This window comes from Dipteris shenzhenensis, chromosome 25 (genome assembly GCF_047967505.1).
Source record: "Dipteris shenzhenensis isolate YYH24624 ecotype China chromosome 25, Dip_SZ_1.0, whole genome shotgun sequence".
Taxonomy (NCBI): Eukaryota; Viridiplantae; Streptophyta; class Polypodiopsida; order Gleicheniales; family Dipteridaceae; genus Dipteris; species Dipteris shenzhenensis.
This window is the reverse complement of record NC_141620.1, coordinates 8,819,644-8,843,629: the sequence shown is the minus strand read 5'-3', so window position 1 is coordinate 8,843,629 and position 23,986 is coordinate 8,819,644. Positions and strand designations below refer to the sequence as shown.

The 23,986-nt window shown below is 45.5% G+C and overlaps 1 protein-coding gene across 3 annotated transcripts in view; it reads left to right on the top strand.

Moving 5' to 3' along the window:
- Nucleotides 1-706: 706 nt before the first annotated feature.
- LOC147885409 (uncharacterized) overlaps nt 707-23,986 on the top strand; it is a 95,624-nt gene continuing 72,344 nt past the window's right edge. For 2 of the 3 annotated variants that reach the window (XM_087396644.1, XM_087396642.1), the window contains exons 1-3: nt 707-895; nt 984-1,105; nt 21,744-21,823. In XM_087396644.1, coding sequence (XP_087252770.1) covers nt 837-895; nt 984-1,105; nt 21,744-21,823 — 261 coding nt within the window. In that variant the 5' untranslated portion in view covers nt 707-836. The remainder of the gene's footprint in view (nt 896-983; nt 1,106-21,743; nt 21,824-23,986) is intronic. The other variant, XM_087396643.1, reaches the window with a different exon arrangement.

Genomic DNA, 23,986 nt, shown 5'->3' with positions numbered 1-23,986 from the left:
ATTGCTAGGCCAGCTTTCCCAAAATCTCCATCTCTAGCCCAGCCGTGAGTTGCTGGACTGGACGAACCGGTGTGAAGGTTGCATTGAAGGCACTTTTAAGCTTTGGAAGAAACTGGATATACCAGTTTCTTGGACAGTCCAAACTCTTGAGTAGGTGGAGCCGGTGGACTTCCAGTATTTTATTCAAGGCATCAAGTGCCATCGATAAGAGGGACGCTCAGACCTTAAAACTTAAGGTTGCTCACTCAGCAGCCCCCCTAGCGCCAGCGCTGGCGGGGGGAGGCTCTCTAATAAAGTTGGAGAATAGTATGTCCCCCCATCCCCAAAAGTGGTTTTGCCAGCCTTAAATGAACAAAGTGAATGATATTTAATCATTCATAAGGCCTGCCCAAGATCAAAAAAGTAAACAAAAAGGAATCCACCGAAAATGGTGTGAAGGAGGAGGAGATAAAGGGGGGAGAGAGAGAGAGAGAGAGAGAGAGAGAGAGAGAGAGAGAGAGGGGGGGGTGTGGGAGAAAAGGTGGAGATCATGTGTAAGAAGACTTGAGGAGATAAAGAAGGGAAGAGAGAGAGAGAGAGAGGTGTGAGAGAGAGAGAGAAAGTCAACCACTTTAAAGTGTACATTCAAGTCCAAGGAGCACTTCCAAAAATTCAAGAAATGAGTAATTTGTGCTTTGCCAAAATCTCATAGTTGCTAATAAGGCTACAGACCAAATATTTAAAAGCTTATACAGTATCCACTACATAGTGCAAGCTTAAAACAAAGAGATCTGGCCAGCTATGGCTATGGCGGATTGAGCTCTCAATGGCTGCTGCCCTTGTTGGTTCAAGGAAAGATGAGTCCTTCCACCTCATTATCTCTCGTCCCTTCAGCTTCCGCCGTGCTTTCCACTGCGTATGTGGTCGTTCCATTTCGCATTCAGATTGTTCCTCCGCGAATCCTGTACAGTTTTTCGCCTACTAATAAATGTTTTGTGCGTCAGGAATCGCTTTGGGCGTTACCAAACTCAACGGCAGCAGCCTTGTCCTTGCAAATTCCGCGCTAAAAAATCCTCGGTACATGTGGGTTGCAGACAAGGTGATGGCATCGTTCAAGAAACAACAGGCGAGCTCTATTTACTTTTGCGTCATCTTATTGCATCTTTTCTGCTTGGAAAGCTTTATTGCAGCGTGTCTATGAGAGCTTCTTGCGAATAATAGAAGAATGGAAACTTCAAGTTACCTTGCATGTTCTTCAGCCACTTTCTCTTTCCTCGCAAATTTTGGTTTTTGATTCAACACTTCCATGTGATGGTCTCACAGTTAACTTCAAATTTAATGTTATCTGAAGGAATCCTTCATGTGCCCGAACGACTTGGAGGTTCACACGCTTTGTTACTATCCAAAGTGCTTAGAAATAGAAACGTGGAAGACCACGACCAAACTTTTCTCACACATACGATGGAGCTTCTTCAAAACTTCTCAAGCATCGAATTTTATTTGCATGGGGATGCACCAGAAGTTTATGCTCGGTTATATAGACAATTGGTTCGCATTCTCATTTATATTACCAGGCTGTTTGAGCCAAATCAGTTTATGTGAGAGAAGGCTTATTTGCTGGAGTACCGATGACCATGTCCTTAACGTCTTCACCAAACCCTTAACTCTACATATGGCTAAAACCATTATGCTAATGCATTTATCCTTCACCTGTCCTATTGCTCCTGGCCACCTTGTATGGGGGCCTGCAGGTGAGTGGATATCCAAAAATGAACCATCAATCCCCATAAAATCCCATCTTTGGACTATTGCTTTGATCCGAACCAAGCAGCTTTTGAAGTCCATCAAGGTATGAACAAACAAGAGGGATTGGTTATCTTTAATTGTAATTTGGGGGGATCTCCGAGGAGCATCAAAACTAGTTTCAGGGTCATCAACCGATGTGCCAGACTCCTCCAAGGTATTATCTGGAAAATTTATGGCAGAGTAAACACGCTTGTTGGGTAATACAATTTCCCCAGCCCCTGTTAAACACTACTTCTATTTCCTACTGCAGATCACGGGAGCAGCACCAATTCTTTCCTCTCAGCCAACCTTGCTGAAGCACAAGAGCTGACAGAGAATTCCAATCAGAAAAACATACGTGAATACTTCATTCTCTTCTCTCTCTAGCTTCAACAAGCCCCATCTCCCTAGATGGATCTAGATGCCACATGTCATCATCATAGGGCCTTCCTAATGCAACATTTCACCCCTCTCTTGGGATGCTTTAATATCCTTTGCCCCTAGGCACCTTCCTTGCATTAGGCCCTTAGCCTTAGATCCACCTAGTCTGGTGCTATCAACCCTCACCTAGGACCTTGACATTAATTCCCTCCCGATCATTTACATGAAGCGCAAACAAATAATTACAAACATAGATCCTTTAAGGGAAATGTCGATTGATTCTTCTGAGGTCATGCTACCTCAGCTAGAGCGTAACATTCCTTCCCTCTTCAGACATTAGCGTCTTCAATGATAAAATTTGGGAACACTCTCCGCAACTGGTATACGGATTCCCAGGTAGCTTCAGATAGAGGCTGACCATGCCATGCAACCAACACCGTGGGTATCTTTCGATTTCAAATTTGCATTGTTCCTCGGTCTAGGATTCTTGTTGGTTTGCGTCTCGCATTATCCTCTATCTCCTGAAACAAAACCATAACTTCGATTAGTGAGTCACCTGTATGTAAAAATTTTTTTAAGCGCGAAACATGAAAAACCGGGTGCACCTTACACCCCTGTGGCAATTCTAATTTATAGGCTAGCTTGCCTATTCTCTTTAGAATTAACCACGGCCCACAGTATCGAGGTGATAACTTAGCACACTCTCCTGAAGTCAACGACTTCGAGTGCGAAGGAACTCTGAAAAAAACTTTTTCTTCTTTCTTAAATACTCTTATAGACCGGTTTTCATTTGCATACACCTTGGCTCTATCCATAGCCTGGCGGATATTAGCTCTCACAAGTGCTAGCATCTCCCGCATCTGAACTACAAAGTTCGTGGCACTAGGCACTTTCTGAGGTACTCCAACTATAGTTGGATTTGCTGGTCTATAACCATAGTTCAGCTCAAACGGACTGAACCCTGTAGAGCAATGTTTTCTATCATTGTAGGCAAACTCTAACAATGGCAACCACTTGTTCCATGTATGTTGCCTCAATGACACATATGCTCTCAGCATATCCTCTAAAGTCTGGTTGACTCACTCCGTCTGACCATCCGTCTCAGGATGATCCCCACTACTCATTCCCAACTCAGTCCTTAGTGTCTCAAATACCGCTGTCCAAAAATGACCGGTAAATCTAACATCTCTGTTTGACACTATGGATCTAGGCAATCCATGCAGACGAAATATATGTCTAATGAACAAATCCGCTACTTGCGGGGCACTAACAGACTCTTTAGTCGGAATGAAGTGAGCCATCTTGGTTAGACGATCAACCACCACAAGGATAGAATCATACCCTCCTTGTGTTGTAGGCAGCCCTACAATAAAGTCCATGGAGATACTCTCCCACTTACTTAGTGGTATTTCCAAGGGCTGCAAAAGTCCGGGTGGCTTCACCCACTCGGCCTTACTTACCTGACACGAGAAACACCGTGTCACATATTCATGAATATGTTTTGTGTGTACAATATACTTTATATAACCGCACATAGTGTGGGCAGGGAGGCGGCGCGCTTCTTTCCCCAAAGAGTTATAAACTGAGGGAACGGGCCCTTCCCCGTGTGCCAAGATTGGAATTGCCGAGATTGAGTATTGCGAATATATAAGAGACTAACATATTACCTAAACTCAATAGGCGTATTTGTATTTCAAGTCGAGCATCCAAATTCTTGTACGCACCAAGTATGTACACCTCCTTCACTTTTTGAAAAGGTGCAAAAAATATATCCGAAATAGAAACAATATTATTCAACAACAAATTATTGGTCTAGCCTTATGAATTACCACATGTAGTGTTGGAATGTAAAACGACATTTTCGAGAATACGTTTATAAATTACTACATGTAGTGTTTGAATGTAAAACACATTTTTGGAAATACGTTTATAATTTGATTTACAAAAGTAAAAATGCCTTAGCTCAAAATCTATTGTATTCAGTTCATCATTTGGAAGTTAATGGCCATTCATTAGAATTGTTATAGTTTGAATACTCATAGGGTCGACAGCCAGCCCCTTTCTAAGTCCATTCGCCTCCCTCCGAACTGTACTTGCAAGTTTCCCCGCAAACAACTCTCCGCGCCTATTAACACTTATTGCCATCCCAAATTGGTGGGAGGCTCCTACCTCACCATGTGTTTCATTAGGGAGGGTATAAAGCGTGGGGAACAATGCAGGAAGTGTATGATACAACATAGAACCTGCTAGGAGAAGCGAGACTACTCTTTTTTATCAACCACAGTGAACTGTGCGATGATGCTTCGTAAAAGCAGCGTAGCACCTAGGAGCTGTAATTGAGTAGGCCCCTGCAGGGATGTATAAAACCTGAGGTCCTGTAAGAGAAAGCCAAGCCACCGAGCCCCAAGTCATAAAAAGTGGGGAATGGGCAAAGTGACTGAAGATCCTGGCTATCCCCATCCAAATCAATCTCGCCTATCTGCAATCCCATAAGCAATGCTGAATAGACTCCGAAGCAGAAAGGCAACGAGGGCAAGTAGGGTCGGCTCCGAATCTGGACCTCCAAAGGTTCACTGCAATCCCTCCATGAATAGAAAGCCAAAAGAAGATAGTGATCTTTCTATTCCTGTGGGATTTCCAGAGCCTCCTCCAGAAGTACCTCTGCTGATCCGCAGTAATACCAAAAGTCTCCCAATGAGGAACTCTGGAGGGTCTCCAGCCTCTACTACTGAGCTGAAATCTCGTGGCATTACTGACCGTGTAACGAAAGAAGGGGATGGTCTTCTCTCGATGCCCCGCGTCAATCCACTCCCACTCTCCGGGGTCCCACTGTAAATACCTGATGGGAACTCCTCCATAGAGCCAGAGTCTCCAAGACCCGGTGGAGAGTAACTGGGGGTCAGGGTCTAAGAACCACTCTGAATCTGATCCCTGCATCAAAAGGCCTACGACCCTGATAGGCTGAAAAGCAGACTCAAGCAAGATATCATCTGTAGATTTGAGCAATCTGCCACCATCCTGGACACTGAAAACCAAAGCATCCTCCTGTGCATCTCGGAAGGCTAAGACCTAAAGTGGAACCCCGCCTCTCGAGAAAGTACCTGCCCAAGTGGAGGAAGTGAGGCATATCATCTGTGTCTATCCAAGCCTCTGGAAGGGCTGTCTCAATCTGCAAGATCCTCCCTGCACTCCCTCTGAGATGTCCTGTCAACCTTGACTTGGTTTCCTCTGGAAGCCTACGGAAAGCTTTCCAAGATCCCAAAGAAGAAGCAGGTCCCCTCTCCCACCTGGCCCACTGCATGTAGAGTGAGGCACCCAGTGGTCTACCACGATCATCTAAAATACTGTCGTTCCACATGATGGGCTGCCTATCAATCTCTTCCCGGAAGGTGATCTGAGGTGTGCTGTGGTGAAGATCCATCTAACACTGCTCATCCAGTCTCCTCCTGAGGAAGGTGTGCACCTCTGTATGCTGCTGATAAGAAAGTCCTTCCACGGTTCCTGTCCTCGCACAAGTCCTCGCACCACTATCTCGCAAAGTAAAGCTGTGCACTGTAAATCTGGATCAATAATATTGAGACCCCCATCCTGTGTAGGGAGGATGAGGGTCTCCCAAGCCACTCTGGCTAAGGCATCTGTTGTGCCATCAAGCCCACTCCAGAGAAAGTTCCTGATCGGTCTTCTGAGCTGAATGATGCAGTCCCTAGAACGGCACCAACATGAACAAATAAACCAGGCAGTGGCCAGGAGGACCTGGTTGACCACCACAACTCTAGAGGCAAGATCCAGCTTGGCTGAGCTCCAAAAGAGAAGCTTCCTTCTGATGCTCTCCAACACGGGAGCAAACTGCTGCGTGGTAGAAATACCCAAGCCGACCTGGCAGCCCAAATACCTGATAGGCACACCCCTCTGAACCCAAGTGAACCCTATGTCAAGCCCCCAAACTGGAGTGTCCTCATCACTGATCCAAAAGCCATTGGATTTATGCCAATTTATCTGCGCCCCTGCCGCCAAGCAAAATAAATCCAATGCTGTCCTGAAAGAAGTCAGTGTCTGTGGAGAGGCATCCAAATAAATCGCTGTGTCATCAGCCAACTCACTGTCAAGCAGCTCCTCTTCTCTTCTGATGGGAAGTCTCAGCCGAAAGATGTCAGCTTGAGATCTAACATAGATGCTCATAGCTTCGGCCACGAATAAAAAAAGGAAAGGAGCAAGGGGGCATCCCTGACGGACTGATCTCGAAATATGAAATCTCTCACCCCTTACCCCACCAATAAGTACCTGGCTATGGGCTGATCTGTACAAAGAGGAAACACCTCTGATCCAAGCATCAGTGAATCCAAAGCGTAGAAGGGTGCCCTCCAAAAAACTCCAATCTACTCTGTCATAAGCTTTTTCAAAATCCAACAGTAGAATGGCAAGATTTTGGCCACTCTGCATGGCCCACTCTGAAGCTTCCCAGAAAGAAAAAATGTTATAAAAAATACTTCTGCCATGCACAAATCCCGTCTGAGTGTCATGAATAAGATCGGGGAGAAGTGGCTGCAATCGGAGGCTGATAGCCTTGGCCAGAATCTTGTAACAAGTCCCCAGAAGTGTGATAGGCCTCCACTGGGACAATAAATTTCTGCTACCTCCTTTTGGGATAAGGTGGATGAGGCCCTCTGTAAGCGACTCAGGCATCTCGCCAGAGTCCCAAATGGCCTGCATGGCTGAAGTAATATAGTCTCCAATCATATCCCAAAATGCAATGAAAAAAGACGGGGTGAGGCCATCTAAACCTGGGCACTTGCCCTTGTGAAGGGCTGAAAGTGCAGTCCTGAACTCTGTGTTGGTGAAAGGTGCGTCAAGTAGAACATGCATATCCGGATTCACCAACACTGGGATACTCTGCCAAATAGCCTGTCTAGCATCCTCTATATCGTGTGTCTCAGGATCAGCAGTAAGGAGGGTGGCATAGAAATCTGAAGCTATGCGTAAGACGTCATCTGGCTCTGTCTGTAAACCCCATGTGAGTCAATAAGCTGAGATACACTCTCTCTACTATGTCTAGGGCCAAGAGTAGAGAAAAAAAGCTTATTGACTCTACCACCCATCTGAATCCAGAAGGACTCCCGTGCATGAAAGGCATACTCTGCTCTCTGATCAAGCAATAACTGCAGATGAGCCCTCGCTGCAGCAAGGCGCTCCTGAATCCAAGCATCTGAAGGCCGTTTCTGCTCTTCCCTCTGCAAAGCTGCTAACTGCTGGCGAACACCAATCTCACGTCTGAGAATATCTCGTCTCCTGGTAGAAGCAACTGAGCAGTAAAAGTCGCTAATACCAGAGAGGGCAGCGGCTAAATGTGATGGATGTGGCTGCCCACCCTGGACATGAGCAAACCATATCCGTAGGGCTGCCTCCGTAAGGTCCTCCTCTGTGTAAAAGGCATCTGGAATCCTGATGCTGGCAGATCGGCCTCTCAAGTGAGGCTCTGAGATAGCCAGAACAACAGGGAAGTGGTCTGAAGTGGAAACCCCCGCAGCAATGCATACCGATCCATCTCTGTCTAGTGCCCAGTCATCTACATAAAATCTGTCAATGCATGCATGAATAGGCATCTGTTGCCTCCTGTTCGACCAAGAGAACAGGAGGGACTATGGCTGAATAAGAAAGGCATCATCACACCAAGTATCTCTGCCACAGAAATGGAAAAGGAAGGCATCCCAAGCTGCTCTCTCCAAAGAGTGAAGTCCGCCTTCTCTACCCCCTTTTTTGTCTGAAGGTAACTCGACCATGTTAAAGTCACCTCCAATCACCCAAGAATCCACAATGGGGGCCCAGGAGAGCAAAGTCTTCCACATAAGGACACGTTCCCCTCTAATGTTGGAGGCATATAGGTTGAGGAAGCCAACCTTACGCCCTCCAATCAAAAGAATAATCCACTGAGCTCTAGAGGGGATAATGACTCCGTGCCCAACAACTAAGGGGAGAATCGAGGTCCACTCTTGCTTTAGGAGGAGGCTCGAGAGAAACTCTTTACGCAAACCGACGAGAAGGCATTAGTTGCCAAAGACAAGCTTGGAAAAGGCAAGCCAAAGGATTCCAAGAAATCAGAGGACGCTGAATGCAAGAAGAAAATGAAGTGCTTTTACTGTGAAAAGCTTGGCCACTCCGCCAAAGAATGCCAAAAGAAGAAGGCGGATCAAAAGCGGAAGAGAGAAGCCAAGAACAAAGAAGAGCCTAAGAATGATTCTGCCAATGTGACGACTGAACAGTTATTTTTACTCAGTGAACATTGTTAAGCATATGCAGTCAGTGAAGGTAAAGAGGGTTGGTATGTTGACAGCGGTGCTTCCAAGCACATGTCCAAGAGAAGGACTTGGTTCAAAACCATGGAAAGTACACACCCGGATTCCAAAGTTTCTGTCAGGGATAGCCGGACATGTTCTGTGAAGGGCATCGGTAGCATTCCTTTCATTACGACGACGGGTGAGGAGAAGGATATCTCTGGAGTACTTTATGTACCCAACCTTTGCAAGTATTTACTGTCTGTAAGTCAGATGGACAAAAACAACATGGCAGTTCTCTTTCAAGATGGCAAGGTCACCGTAACATCCAAAGGCAATGGGCAGCTGGTGGCTCAAGGCGTTGAAGAGAATGGACTGTACCGTCTTAGTGCAATGTTGGTTCATGAAGACAATGGAAAGTCCAAACTTTGGCATGAGCGCTTCGGTCATGTCAGCTATGGAATCTTGGCTGAAATGTCAAAGTCGAAGATGGTGGATGGACTTCCACCAATTACAGGCAAGGATGATGTCTGTAGGGCTTGTCTAGAAGGCAAGTAGCACAGGGATAAGTTCCCACAAGAGGCCTCGTTTCGGGCCAGCAAACCACTTGAGTTGGTTCACGCCGACATTGATGGTCCAATGTCTACAACATCGTGGGCAGGATCCAGGTACTCACTTCTCTTTGTGGATGATTTCAGTAGAATGACCTGGGTATATTGTTTGGCTAAAAAGTCTCAGGCTTTCGAGAAATTCAAAGACTAGAGGCCAGAGTTGAAAAGGAGACAGGGGAGGATGTCATGACATTCCGCACAGACAGGGGGGGAGAATTCACCTCAAGTGAGTTCAACACATTTTGTCGCAAGCATGGAATCAAGCGACAACTCACCACGGCACATACTTCTCAGCAAAACGGGGTAGCCGAGAGGAAGCATAGAACCACCACAGAGACAGGGCTTGCTATGCTCCGAGGGAGGAATCTTTCTAAAGCCTATTGGAGTGAAGCTATCAATACAACCGTACACATTCTCAACCGGACCAAGACGAAGGCCGTCAAGGACAAGAAGAAGCCCTCTGTCACTCATCTTTGCATTTTTGGTTCTAACGCATGGGTGCATGTGCACAAGGAAGACATGAAAAAGCTTGATTCCCGGAGCAGAAAATGTATCTTTGTTGGGTATAGTGAAGAATCCAAGGCCTACCGCCTCTTCGACCCAGTAAAGAAGCAAATCCTTATCAGTCGGGATGTTGTCTTTGTGAGGAGATGATGAGTGAGAGAGAGCAAGAGAGAGTGAGAGCTGGAAGCTGAAAGCTGAGTTGCAATAGAAGAGTGTGTGAGTACAACTCAATGAGAGAGAGATAAGGTTTTGTCATAGTGACAAAACTTTAGTAGTCACTAACCATAGTTAGTGAACTAACTGCGGTTAGGGGAAAAAACCTCTTAAAGAGGGAAAAGTGCCCCTAACTAGCTTATTATATTACATTGGTCGCTGCTGAATTATATCTATAATTCTAACACCCCCCTGCAGTGCCAATGTCATGTACAAGGCTGATCAATCACCAAACGGATATAAGTTCAGGGCACTGCGAAATGCCTCAAACTTTTCACGTGGTAGTGCTTTGGTGAAAATATCTGCAACGTTGTCATGTGTGGACACAAAGATCATACTGATCTCTCCTGCATGCAACTTCTCTCTGACGTAGTGATAGTGAACCTCAATGTGCTTCGTGCGAGCATGAAACACTGGATTCTTTGCCACTGCAATGGCACTGTGACTATCAGTGAGAATTGGAGAAGGACCCTCCAAAGACAAATGAAGATCAGCAAATAGACGTCGCAGCCAGACACATTCAACTATTGCTATGAAAGCTAGCCTGTACTCAGCTTCACATGATGAGGTAGCCACTGTAGATTGTTTCTTGCTCAGCCAGGAAATGCAAGATTTACCCAAAAAGAAACAATTACCACTAGTGGACTGCCTAGTATCATAATCACGAGCCCAATCTGAATCACTGTAGGCATGCATCTGCAAGTCACCCCCCTTGGGAAATAGCAAGCCAAAAGGCTTCGTGCCCTGCAAATAACGGAAGATGCGCTTAACTGCCTGCCAATGCATAGTTTTTGGGCTGTGCATGTACCTGCTCACCTGAGATACTGCAAACTGAATATCAGGTCTAGTGTTGTAGAGATATATGAGGCATCCAACAGCCTGACTGTAAAGTGTGGCATCAACTAATTCTCCTGCATCATGCATTGTGAGTTTCAGCCCCGGCTCCATAGGAGTGGCTATGGGCTTACACTCATGCATGTTAAATCTGTCCGAGCTGAATTTGAAGAAAATATCACATCTCTACTTACTTTGATCTTGCGTGTAGCAGGATTGTAGAGACGGTACCCCTTGCTTTTTGCATTGTATCCAACAAGTATGCATTTGATGGCTTTATCTGACAACTTGTGCCTAAATTCAACTGGCACATGAGCATAAGCAAGGCATCCAAAGACTCGGAAGTGATCCACTGAAGGCTTCCTATCATTCCAGACCTCATAAGGAGTTTTGTTTTTAAAGCTGTAGCCAGAATTTGTGAGGCATGTGTTTGCTTTTCAGCATACATCTGTCCATCTCCATGAGGGTTCTATTTTTCCTCTCAGCTTTGCTATTTTGCTGAGGGGTCAGCCTGACTGTGAGCTGATGCACAATACCCTTGCCTTTCAAAAGAGCATCAAATTCTGCAAACAAGTATTCCCCACCTCTATCTGTGCGCAATGTCTGTATCTTGAGTCCGGTCTCATTTTCAACCATGGCTGAAAAGTGTTTAATCACCGTGAACACTTCAGATTTGTGTTTCAGCCCATAAACCCAAGTAAAATTGGAGTAATCATCAATAAATGTAACGAAGTAGAGATGACCACCCAACGATGGAGTCCTCATGGGACCACAGACATCACTGTGTATAAGCTGCAATTTGCGGACAGCTTTAACTGAACCATCCTTCTTGAAGGGGAATCTATGCATCTTGCCTAAAATGCACCCTTCACAGGCATGTGGAGGAGGTATCTCAAGAGGTGGCAATGCATCAACCATGGAAAACTTCTGAGGTGTCATCAAGCTGTTGTAATGCATGTGGCCATATCGGGCATGCCATAATTCTGCATTCTGCATGGCAGGAGTAGGGGTAGAAACTGCAAGAGCATGGGCTGCTCTTTTCTAAAAAATATCAAGCTGAAAAAGCCCACGCAGCAGAGTACCAGATAACCTTAAGGCATAGTCATCTTCCCTGTCTTGGACAACACATTTGTCATCCTCAAAGATGACGTGAAATCCACCTCTGTTAAGAGTGGACACTGAAAGAAGATTTTTGGTTATGCCAGGCACATATAAGACATCTGAAATTCTGAAAATTGAGCCATCAATGGCAGTGAGCTCAACATCTCCTGTGCCACGTATTGAATATGATGAATTGTTGGCACAAGTGACTTTCTTACCAACGGGACGTGGATGCAAGGAAGTAAAAAGACACTTCCTAGAAGTGATGTGGTTGGATGCACCGCTGTCAAAATACCAAGTGTTCAGTGTTTCATTGACACTGAAAGCAGATGCATCCGTAGAAGAGTCATAACTGCAAGTCCAAAATGCATATGTATCATCACTGCAAGTGGTTGTACTATCCCGAGCATCTGGAACAGCCAACCTAGAATCTGAAATGCAAGATAAAAAGGCATAATCCTGTCCAACAAAGTTGGCTGCAGCATCCCCACTGTCAGATGCATGAGGAGCTGAATCTGAAACAGCCATACCTGAGCTGTTTTTCTTTTCTTTTGCAAGCCTTTTCCTGCATTCTGCTATGTGATGACTTGGCTTTTTGCAGTAGTGACAAAAACCCTTCTTCTTGGGCTTACTTGCATCATTTTTAGCCTTTTAGGAAGGCTGTCCTGACCCACTGGAAGGCTGATTTACTGATGTCTTTGCCTGTCCCTTTGTTTTCGATTTAAACTTTGAGAGCATGGCTTGTTCACCTGCACGTGAAGCCAAATTTTTTGTGGTCTGCTCTTCCTGAAGCAGAAGTCCTATCAACTCATGAAAAGTGAGAGGATTTGCACCCCCCCTCAATGATAAGTTCAGCGAGGTATGAAAGCTGAGATAAGACTTAGGAAGAGAATTTAGAGTGGTTGTAATCATCTCTGAATCAAGAATAATTTCATCTATGTTTAACAATTGCTCTCTGAGATCCTGTAGCTTTGTGAGGTGGACTGACATGGAGTCACCCTCTTCCATATGTGTATTACTCAACTCTCTTTTCAAGAAAGATACCCTTGCATCATTCCGAGCTGCATACATGCTTTCCAAAATATCCCACGCTGCCCTGGAGGTCTTACACGACCGGATATGCAGAATGATAAATCTTTTTACTGAAAGAGAGATGCATGACAAAGCTAAGGCATCCCATGAATCCCATCTCTTCTGCTCTAGAGTAGTGACTGTAGCTGCACCAACAACTTGTCCTGCAGCTGCACCCTGTGCACGACCTCTTCCACCTCTTTGCTGGGGAGGGGTAGCAGGTGCAATATTTGCTGGTCGGATCTCATCCCCATTGACATAATCCCCTAAATTGCGAGAAATCAGAATATTGCGTACCATGAAGCTCCAGAGGGAGTAGTTGGTACCATCCAACTTGTCTTCCTGTGAAAGACCACTGAACTGGAAGTCATTCTGATTTTGATGGGCCATATTTGAGAAAGAGATTGAAGCAAATACAAAACTGAATTCCCTTACTGTGAATGAAATGCACAACTCCCAAAAAAACACAGCTAAGCACGGGCTGTAAATGCAACCCAGATTTCTGTACTTGCACTGTCAGAAATCTGTCCAAGCATAAAAAACTCTCCAGAATTTGCCAAAAGTGCTGCAAAACACTCCAAGAAAGGCCGTATGAACTGAAAACTCTAGAAATTGCTCTCCCAACACAAAAGCCCCAATTTGTGGCTTGAAATTGCAACCAGAAAGGGACAAATTTACTAAAAGCCCCAAATCTGCAATTTCTGAACAAAAGCCCCAAATTTCAGACTAGATCTGCAGATCTGTCTGCAAAAGCCCCAAATCTGTAATGTGTCTGCCAAAGCTCCAAATGTATTTCCAAAAATACAGCCAAACAATGGCTATCTGCAAACAAAGCCTGCCCAAAAAACTAACTGCTCGAGTACCTGCAGAAGTAAAACTCTGCACAGAATGCCCGCAGCAGAAGTGTACGGACAGTGTGCTGACAGTGTGGAACTGTCAGTGTACGGAACTGTCAGGTATGGAATTCGTACGTTGTACGGATGACTGTACGAATGTACGGAGTACGGACGGCGGCGCTGTACGGAGTACGGACGGCGGGAGCTGTACAGAGTACGGACGACGGCGCTGTACGGAGTACGGACGGCGAGGTACGGCGAACGGTGCTGTACGGCGGAGTAGTACGTTGTACGGAAATATAACCTGTACGAAAACAGGTACGGATACTTGTTGTACAGTGTGTACGCGCAGGTACGGTAACAGCAGGTACGTGCGTGTAGTACTTGCTGTACGGAGCGTACGGCTATGAACAGACAGCTCGAGTTGTACGGACGCAACCTTTGACGCAGGTACGATTTGGTACGGCAGGATTCCGTACAGTCGTACGGACTATACGGAGGAGGTAAACTGATGGAGCTGGAGCTTACGGGCTAGGCTGGAGCTGGAGGCGAGAAGCAGAGAGCAGGGTCAACCTGGCTCTGATACCAAATGTGAGGAGATGATGAGTGAGAGAGAGCAAGAGAGAGTGAGAGCTGGAAGCTTGGAAGCTGAAAGTTGAGTTGCAATAGAAGAGTGTGTGAGTACAACTCAATGAGAGAGAGATAAGGTTTTGTCATAGTGACAAAACCTTAGTAGTCACTAACCATAGTTAGTGAACTAACTACGGTTAGGGAGAAAAACCTGCCCCTAACTAGCTTATTATATTACATTGGTCACTGCTGAATTATATCTATAATTCTCACAGTCTTTGCGGAAAAGGAACTTGAACCCCAGGAGGAGCCTCAGATTGAAGAGGAGGACATTGTTCAACCCCCAAACCCACCCCGTCCCAGGTTGACCATCCAAGAGGTGGCAAAATCAGAAGCTGATGTTTCACAAGATACTCAGCAAGAGCAGGATGTTCCAGAAGAAGTTCCCGTTCCTCCTCCCACAGAGAAGCAGAAAAGGTTGCCCCAATGGTACCTACGGACATTGGAAGAGTCTCGAGTCACCACATTACCTGAGAGTAGCAGTTCCGGCTTGCGACGGTCTCAACGTCTTCAAAAGGCCCCATCGGTGAATTTTGCTTTGGTGGCTCAGCTTGATGAGCCAAGGACCTTCGAGGAGCCGAAGGACAATCCAGAATGGCAGGCTGCCATGAAGGCAGAGATGGATAAGAACAATACATGGGACTTAGTGGCTAGGCCCCTGCGACGGAAAGTCATCGGCACTAAGTGGGTATACAAACTTAAATACAAATCAGACGGCAGCTTGGATAAGTATAAAGCAAGGTTAGTGGTGAAAGGTTTTGCTCAAACTGAAGGCATGGATTTTGATGAAACTTTTGCTCCCACAGCCCGCATGGTTACTATCCAGACAGTGATTGCCCTTGCTGCCCAATTCCAGTGGCCTTTTTTTCAAATGGATGTGAAGTCCGCATTCCTTAATGGAACCCTGGAGGAGGAGGTATACGTGGAGCAGCCACCGGGCTTTCAAGATCCAGGGTCCCCATTAAAGGTCTGCAGGTTGAAGAAGGCGTTATACGGGCTGAAACAGGCCCCCAGAGCTTGGTACCAAAGGATTGATATATTCTTTCAGAAGATAGGGCTCAATCGGAGTCCTTTTGAGGCAAACCTTTACTTGTTCATTGAGAAGGGATTGCGATTGGTACTCATCCTCTATGTTGATGTTCTTATCTTGACAAATGATCATGTCAAGAAGATTTCACAGGTTAAGGAGCTACTCATGTCTGAGTTTGAGATGACTGACCTTGGGTTATTACATTACTTCCTTGGGATTGAAGTAAAGCAGGCCAAAGACAGGATCTTCATTTCACAGGAGAAATATTGCAGAGAAATTCTGAAGAGATTTCTGATGGAGAATTGCAGAACAGCATTAACTCCCATGGAGGTCGGGCTCAAGCTAAGTGTTCACGACACATCTCAGCCGGTTGATACTCCCTTGTATCGACGATTGGTAGGAAGTTTGCTTTACCTTACCAATACTCGACCTGATATTTGTTATGCAGTTGGGCTATTATGCCAGTTCTTTGCTTCTCCCAGGAAGAGTCATTGGGATGCAGGTTTACGGGTGCTGAGGTATCTGAAGGGTACTTGCACCTATGGGATCACCTACACCAAAGGCATCGAACTAGGTGGGTTCTGTGAGAGTGATTAGGCAGGTGATGCTGACACGAGAAGATCGACAACAGGATATTGTTTCTTACTTGCATCTGGTGCCATCTCTTGGCTAAATAAGAAGCAACCCACAGTGGCCCTTTCATCTACAGAGGCAGAGTACAGAGCCGCGTGTACAGCAGCTTGTGAGATATTGTGGTTGAGGACCGAGGTGGATTCTGGAGGACATGGATGTGTGTCAGGAGGATGCGACAGTGCTGATGTGCGACAATTAGAGTTGCATAGCTATTGTCAAGAATCCAGTGTACCATGCGCGGACCAAGCACATCGAAGTTCATTACCACTTTGTTCGAGAGCTCATCATCGACGACGTGATCGAGCTTATCTACTGCCCGACCACCGACAACTTGTCCGACCTCTTCACGAAGGCACTCCCTCAAGAACAGATGGAGCACCTCATCAAATGCATGGGGATTGGCCCACAGTTGTGACATTGAGGGGGGATGTTAGAGACTCATTGTGCCCACCTGTGAGCCCCCGTTTTGAGGGGACAAGGGGCAGTGAGAGGTAGGAGGGCTGGGAAAGAGAGACCCAGGCAGACATCATAGGCAACCAGCACACGGGCTGGTTGCTGTCTGCAAACAGCAGAGAAATAGGGGGCCCCTGTGCCTCCCTGGAAGCATCAACAGTCCCATGGACTGGCTGCACAGGGCACCCTTTTATAGGGGCCTGTGGCAGGGCCACCGACCAGGGCCGACCTTGGTCGGATTTCCAGAACATTCTGGTCGGCCACCAGTCAGGGGACCGACCCTGCTGGTCGGCCAATCCAGAGGGCCTGGGCAGTGCCTATAAAAGGCCCACTGCTTCCTTCAATCCAGCATCCAGTGCAGGACAGAAAGCCTCCTTCATAGGCTGTGCTGTGCACTCAGAGCTGGTCCAGTCTGACAGAGAGAGTTCCATCAGTTCTCCTCAGCACTTGGCTGAGTTTTGTATTGCTCCCCTGGAGCCAGTTTTCTGCCCACCATCCGGTGGATGAATATATTCTCTCTCTCTGTTTAAGTTATCTCTGAGTGAGTGTTTATTGCATCTGTGATCAGTTATCTCAGTTGAGTGTCAAGAAGAGCGGGAGGGATCTTGGCTGGAGGTTTGAATGATTCATTCCCTCCTATTTTTCAACACCTTCCGTGTGCTGGTACTGGCAATTCTGTGTAGAGAAGGAGGTAGGGACAGATTTGGAGAAAGGGGGATAGAGGAGCAGAAGGGGGAGAGAGAGAGAGGGGAAGAGGGAGAGGAAGGGTAGGAGAGAGAGAATGAGGTAGGAAGAGAGGGAGAGATTGAGAGGGAGTAGGGAAGAGAGAGAGAGAGTGAGCGTAGGTAGGAAGGAGGAAGGGAGAGCAGATAGGATTAGATGTCACATCAAAAAGTGTATAGTAGTGGGTGGATGGAGACTTATATAGTCCCGCCACATTTTCCACCTAAAGGGCCTCTAACTTAGCCTCTTTTTCCCCTTCATTACAGCCATCCCTTCCCATAGAATTTTGCCCTCAAAATTTCATATGCGGGCTGTTAAATCAGTGCAGCAAACAGCAAATAATAATCAACCCGGTAGGAGATAGGGATTGTCCTGGACAATGCTCTCTGGCTGCCATGAGTTCTCATCCTCAGGGAGTCCCTGCCACTTGATAAGATACTCGGTGTAGACTTTGTTTTGGAGTACGTGATCCTTGAAACCCATGATGCGCTTCGGAACATAGAGAATGTGGCCCTCCTCATCCATAGGTGGTAGCTCAGGAAGGACTTGGACATGCTGTCCGACATGTGGCTTCAGCAAGGACACATGGAAAACATTATGAATCTTGGAGGTCTTGGGTAGCTCTAACTCATACGCCACATCGCCAACTTTGCGGATGATTTTGCAGGGACTGTAATACCTGTGAGCAAGCTTCGTGTTGGTGTTACCCTTCAGCGAGGCATAACGGTTCTTATGGAGGCGTAAGTGTACATAATCCTCTTCTTCAAAAGACAGATACCTCCTGTCTCTCCCACTCTTCCTCACACTCAACTCAGATAACTGATCACAAATGCAATAAACACTCACTCAGAGATAACTTAAACGGAGAGAGAGAAAGAGTATATTCATCATTTCTAACAAGATAAATGTTCGTGAAAATCACTGAGACTGAATCCGCCCATTCATTTTTGATCTATGAGTGAAGTTTCATCCAACGTTGCCTTATTCGCTTTTGAACAAGAATCTTCAAGTTCATGGCTTTATTATCAATAGGAACCTCCTCGCTTGCTTCTCAGATCGAGAAATTCTCTGGTACAAACTTATGCATTGGCAGACAAAGGTATGCCTCCAGCCACCTCCCAGCCATGTCACCAGTGCATTAAACCACTCTCAAAAAGTTCCCCCAAATCACACCCCAAGCATTAATTGCAGCACAATTCTAGGCTTAGGCTCACACATCATTGCGAACATTTAATGTCTGATTGCTCACAAACCAACCACATAATCCACCCATCCCTGACACACATGAAATTTACATAACACCTCGAATACAAGAAGGAAACTACTCCCGTCATCATAACATATGACTTGGGAACAAGCATGAAAAACACTTATCATCTTGAAACCACACATGCACATTGGATACTTGCTCTGGGTACCCCTGGTACATCCACATTGCATTTCTTCATCACTTCCCAGTGTTCCTGCAAAAATATTCACATTACTCACAAAATTTACATTAGTAGAGTTCCAACTTCTTTAAAAACATGGCTTTTCTGTGGTTAACCCCCCATCACAACCTTATGTGTATGTACAAGTATCTACCTTCCCTTATCTATAGAGTGCATCTTTCCACTGTTTTTTTGTCTTATCAACGTAGTGAGGCTATGGTTGGGAGGTAAGTTGCTAGCTCCAACCCTTTTGGGCTGTTTGCAATTGCGTACCGTGGTTTGTTTGGACTCTGGCTTGAAGTTATACCCTACCATGGTCTGATGTTTACTAGACTTGGTTTGGGGATGTGAAGGTAGATCTGTCCTGCTTGGGACAGCCATGGTGTTGGCCATTCATGGGGCACACATAGTCCCTGATATAGGTCAGGATAGCAGCCAATCTATGGATGCGTTAGACATACAATTAGTGGTGCTGATGGCCCATTATGAGGGTAGAAAAGGCTGGTTGGGAGTACAAGACATGACAAAGGCTTTCATTCATTCATCAAGTATGACAAGAGACAAGTGAAGAACAAGCCTTATGTAGGCTACTCACTCACACACTAGCACCTAGTGTATATGGGATAAGTGCTATGATGACACGTGGCACTCACACAAGACTCACACACATAGACTAGTACTAGATCACCTAGTACTACACACCAACACTTCACACCAACACACTCTTTGACTATGATATCTTCAACACCCCCCTTCAGAGCAAAGAGTGTGAAACCCAACACGCAAGAGTAGACTGATCCCCCCTCCACCGAATACTGCAAAGAGCAAGTCCAACTATCCAACACCTCCCTCGTGATAGTGACTTCTCAGTCAGTTGGTGACTGGCAAGGGCAAACCATCACTCGTCATCCCCCCTTACTCTGAACTGGGTGGTCTATACCATCAACCAAAGTAAAACACAATACAATCATTTTTGGAGGACAACCTAGGGCAGAGGATCTCTTATTGACTACAAAGACATTCAATTTAAAGTGACAACTCAAGGCCAAGAACCTTCAACTCAAACATATCAAAATAGAAGTATTCATTCATTTTGTGCATAGCAAGGGCAAAGATTCCATGATCCCAAAGTAGCTACCGCACAAGAGTGTGCACATCTTGATGCGAAGAGGTATATCGGTGCAGAAATAGGCGAGGATGCCCTTGAATGATGTGTCGATGAAGTCCATAGGAGCAGCTATCAAGGGACATCATGTCATGACTCTCAATGTGCCGATCGGAGAGTCACTGAATGCGAAGAAGAGCCTCAAATTTGAGCAATTATGTCCAAAGGAGCAAAATGCCCAAATGAATGTACAAGATAGCAATGAAATTACATGAATTTTGAGAAATCCCCAAATGTCTACATGCAAGAGACTTCAATAGAGCTCAAGGGATGCAAAAAACAGAAATGCCCTAAAATTTGAAAATTAAGGTTTAGAAGAAAATTAGGGTTTTGGGAATTTTAGGGCTTTTAAAATTTTCTTGCAGGAGAGTGTTCTTGCAACACTTAGGAGCCCTCAAATCATAAAAGCCCTAAAAATTTTGGAAGATTTGAGCAGATATTGCAAAAATCAACTTTTAGGGTTTCGAGGCAGTTAGAGTTCCGAAATCTGCATGGAGCAAGTCGTGGACTGGGGTAGAGATGAAGTCAGCACCTCCAAAACATCATGAGCAGCAACAACTCCAAAGCACGAACTGTATGGGCAAGTTGTACGACGGGGAAATCAGAGGGCTGGTCGTATAATCGTACGGCAGATCCTTACGGTGGTGCAGCAGTATTTCGTCCGTGCAGGGTACAATACGGAAGTACGGACAGTTGCGCAAGAGCGTATGGTGGGACATCGTGGCTGTATGGCTGATAGTACGTGGCAGTACAGCGTAGTACGGGCAGATGCAGTGACGACGATTGGTACATATCGTACGGCAGGTCGTACTGTCAATCATACGATTGTACGGCAGAGCGTATGATCAATCGTACATCAGTTCGTACGATTGTACGATTGATCATAAATCTATACGGTTGCTTATGGCGAGGCTTCCGGGCTGATGGAGAGGCTAAGCATATGAGTTGATGTACTTTGTCAGTTCCTGAGGTGAGGCTATGGAGGTTCTAGGTGGGCAGGTAGGAGTGCAAAGGATTGCAAGGGAAGGAGGCGGAACTGAGGCGGCTGTAAGAGAGAAAAGAGCTTGAGCTAGAGTGACGAATTAGGGTTAGGGCAAGGATGACGTGGCAGCTATTGAAGGTAGCTCTGCTACCATGTTAGAAACATGGTGAAGGGAGATAGAGAGAGAGTTAGGGTGTGAGGAAATAATGCTCAAATGAAGACATGACAAAGGCTTTCATTCATTCATCAAGTATGACAAGACAAGTGAAGTACAAGCTTGCCTTATGTAGGCTACTCACTCACACACTGGCACCTAGTGTATATGGGATAAGTCCCATGATGACACGTGGCACTCACACAAGACTCACACATAGACTAGTACTAGATCACCTAGTACTACACACTAACACACTCTTTGACTATGATATCTCCGACATAGATTTGGAGCCTGTGGAGACCTCAGATTTGGCACCAATGGAGCAGCACATGGCTGTCCATGAGGTGGGTTTTTATTGCACTATTTTTTTGTCTTGTTTGTGGACATATCTGTACATGATTCAGTTGCGATATCTTGCTGTCTATTATCCAGATCTGTGCGTTGCTTTCCTCTGCATATTTGCTTTTGGCTTGGCCTAAAAAGCAAGTCCCATTCAAAGTTAAGCATGAAAAAAGTCCATGGACTTGCCTTGTGTTCTTGTCCTCTTCCTCTTTATTTTTGTTTTTTTCAAGGGTGTTGTTCTTGTTCTTATCTTCGTACTTCTTTATGATTTAATATCTATGTACCATGGCTTTCGTTTGTGTACATACTTTCTCTATTGTATTGTGCTTTGAGTTGTTGTTTCCCTGTCTTCTATCCATACACTGTGTTGTAGTACTACACACACCTTCAAGGATGCTAAATCTTTGCTTGCAATGGTTTTATGCATGCCATTTCTCAAGTAGATGTAATCAGGAACACAGGTGTGGTGATTTTATGAGATGGTATTATTATCAGTCTTTCTTATGGAGATAGACACAACTTGATATTGGATGGGATTACCATTGGCATCCATAATTGAAGCTATGCATAGCAACGTTTTTCCTTTAGACATTGCAATCTCACTATGTTGTCAGATTTTATAGAACCAAAGTGGAAGCAAAAGCTTGCTGCAGCTGATGATCATGCAGAGAGGACTCGGCAACGAACTTTGGAGGCAAGTTGCCTATGGTTCTTTTTTGATGGGGATTTTTGGTCATTTTTGTAATTTTAATTGTATCCTTTTTGTCGCAAGGATTGCTGTGAATATTGCAATGTGTACAAAGCGATGCATAGTAATTGGCTGCTAAATGTTTTAGACTTAGTAGACAAGAATAGACAAACTCCATGTGAGAGGGATTTTGTTTCATCTCGATTGGAATTCAAAGATTTAATCACAATATCAACCTAAGGAAGTAAGAAAGGCAATAAGAAGTGCAATCTTCATGCAAGGAAGGCATGGGGTAACGTGTACCTAACATCATGAGCAGTACATAACGTACTATATGTATGGCACCTTTACGGTACTCGTACCAAAACCAAATATCCTACAATCCTAAAAATGTTAAGTTTCAAGACACGATGTATGTGACATGTTCTTGTCACATTCCTCTTTGCTTTAAAAGTTTGTACCTACTTTTTTTTCTTGGGAAAAAACCCGTACATTAGAAAAAACGATACATTCTAGCAATCTAGGTCAGCTATCCAGATCAGTTAAAAAAGACGGCTGGCTGTTATACAACGCGCTTCTTGATATCCCACCTAATTGTCCCAAAAATAGGTGCCAACAACCACGGTGGAGGGCTATACAACGAATGGCTCCTTGATCCATGAGTGTAGAAAGTGCCGGCAAGCCTTGTCTTGTAGAACAATTCCTGCCTTTAGATCCCTCCATTCCTTACTCCCAACTGGCTTGCAGGGTATAGATGACATTGTGCCATATGTTAATGAGGGTGGTTGCAGGTTGAGTCTGTGCCCCCTCATCACTAAATTGCAGTGCACCGCCTCTATCTGTCTTGTAGACCAAGGAGACCATCTTAAATGGGGAAAGCATGTCGTCCCTCTATCTAGGAGGTTGCCTTGTCTCTTGGGGCAGGAGCCCTACCAAATCCTTTGTGCCGTTGGAAAACTCCAAAAGCAATGAGTTATTGTCTCTGGGTCCTTGACATCACAACAATGACATGCCCCATCTACTCTCACATGCTCTAACCACGGCCCTATGGGTAGACCTCCATGAGATCTACCTCAAGCGGAGGCTAGTCTATAGGTGGGACGAAAACCTGGTATGGATCTTATGTGGCATGTGTTGCTCGAGCTAGTGCTGCTCCTGTAGAGAAGTCCAAGTTGACGAATCCAATCGAAGGCATCTACAAATGTTGGTGGTATAGCAGAAGAAAGGCACCTTTGCGACGTGATGTGGGTGTCCAACCCGAGATGGCTAGAGCCACTTGTATGAATTCCATTGCACCTCATGCAAGGTTCTCTTCCATAACTAAATGTGGCGTCGAGAGTGATTTTGCCCATACTTGTATGGTTTGTCAATGGTCTAGCTCCACCCCAAGCGACCAACATCTTGGATCCTCTCCCACTCCATTGACTCCAAGACCCCATCGTCTATCATATCTCTGTCCCCTTGCTCTGACTCCATCTGGATGTTAGAATTAGGGACTGCTGAATAATAGCCCTAATGCATTGGATGTTGGGTGCACGGAGCAATGGAATGGAGATGGAATGCAAGGGAGCAAACAATAAGTTGAGGAAACAAGCATACATGCAAATGGATAATGAGAAAGTACAAGTGGTGGCCAATATAGGCCCCAAGCCAACCACAAGTGTTAACCAATGAAGTCAACCCGAGGGTTGATTAATCCTAACTCACCTACAAGGACATACCAGGGCTTAGTGCTAACAAACCCCCCTCCATGGTATGGCTGAAGTATCCTAGATACATCTCAGGATTTTGGAGCAGTTTCGTGGGGCCTATCTTCACGATGACACACGCAGCTCGAGCGTGACTCACACGAGGGCAATGGGCTCTAGCTCGTCTAGAGAGAGACTGTTTCTAGGCACACTTCCAGGATCCCCCGACAAAGGGGTGGCTCTTTGATACACTAGTGAGAAGACCGATAGCCATGTATGCAGCACCCTTCTAGGGATGTGACTTACCGACAATTGTGTGGTGGAGATTCGAGAGGCTACAGTCTATTGTGGGGTCTAGGATGATATCATATCTACATAGGGTATGGGATGTACCCAGATGGAGATTGCCTAGGCTAGCATTAGAGTCATCTACACGGCTAGCTGAGAGTGTGGACATCAAAGCCTGGTATATGCGCGTGTC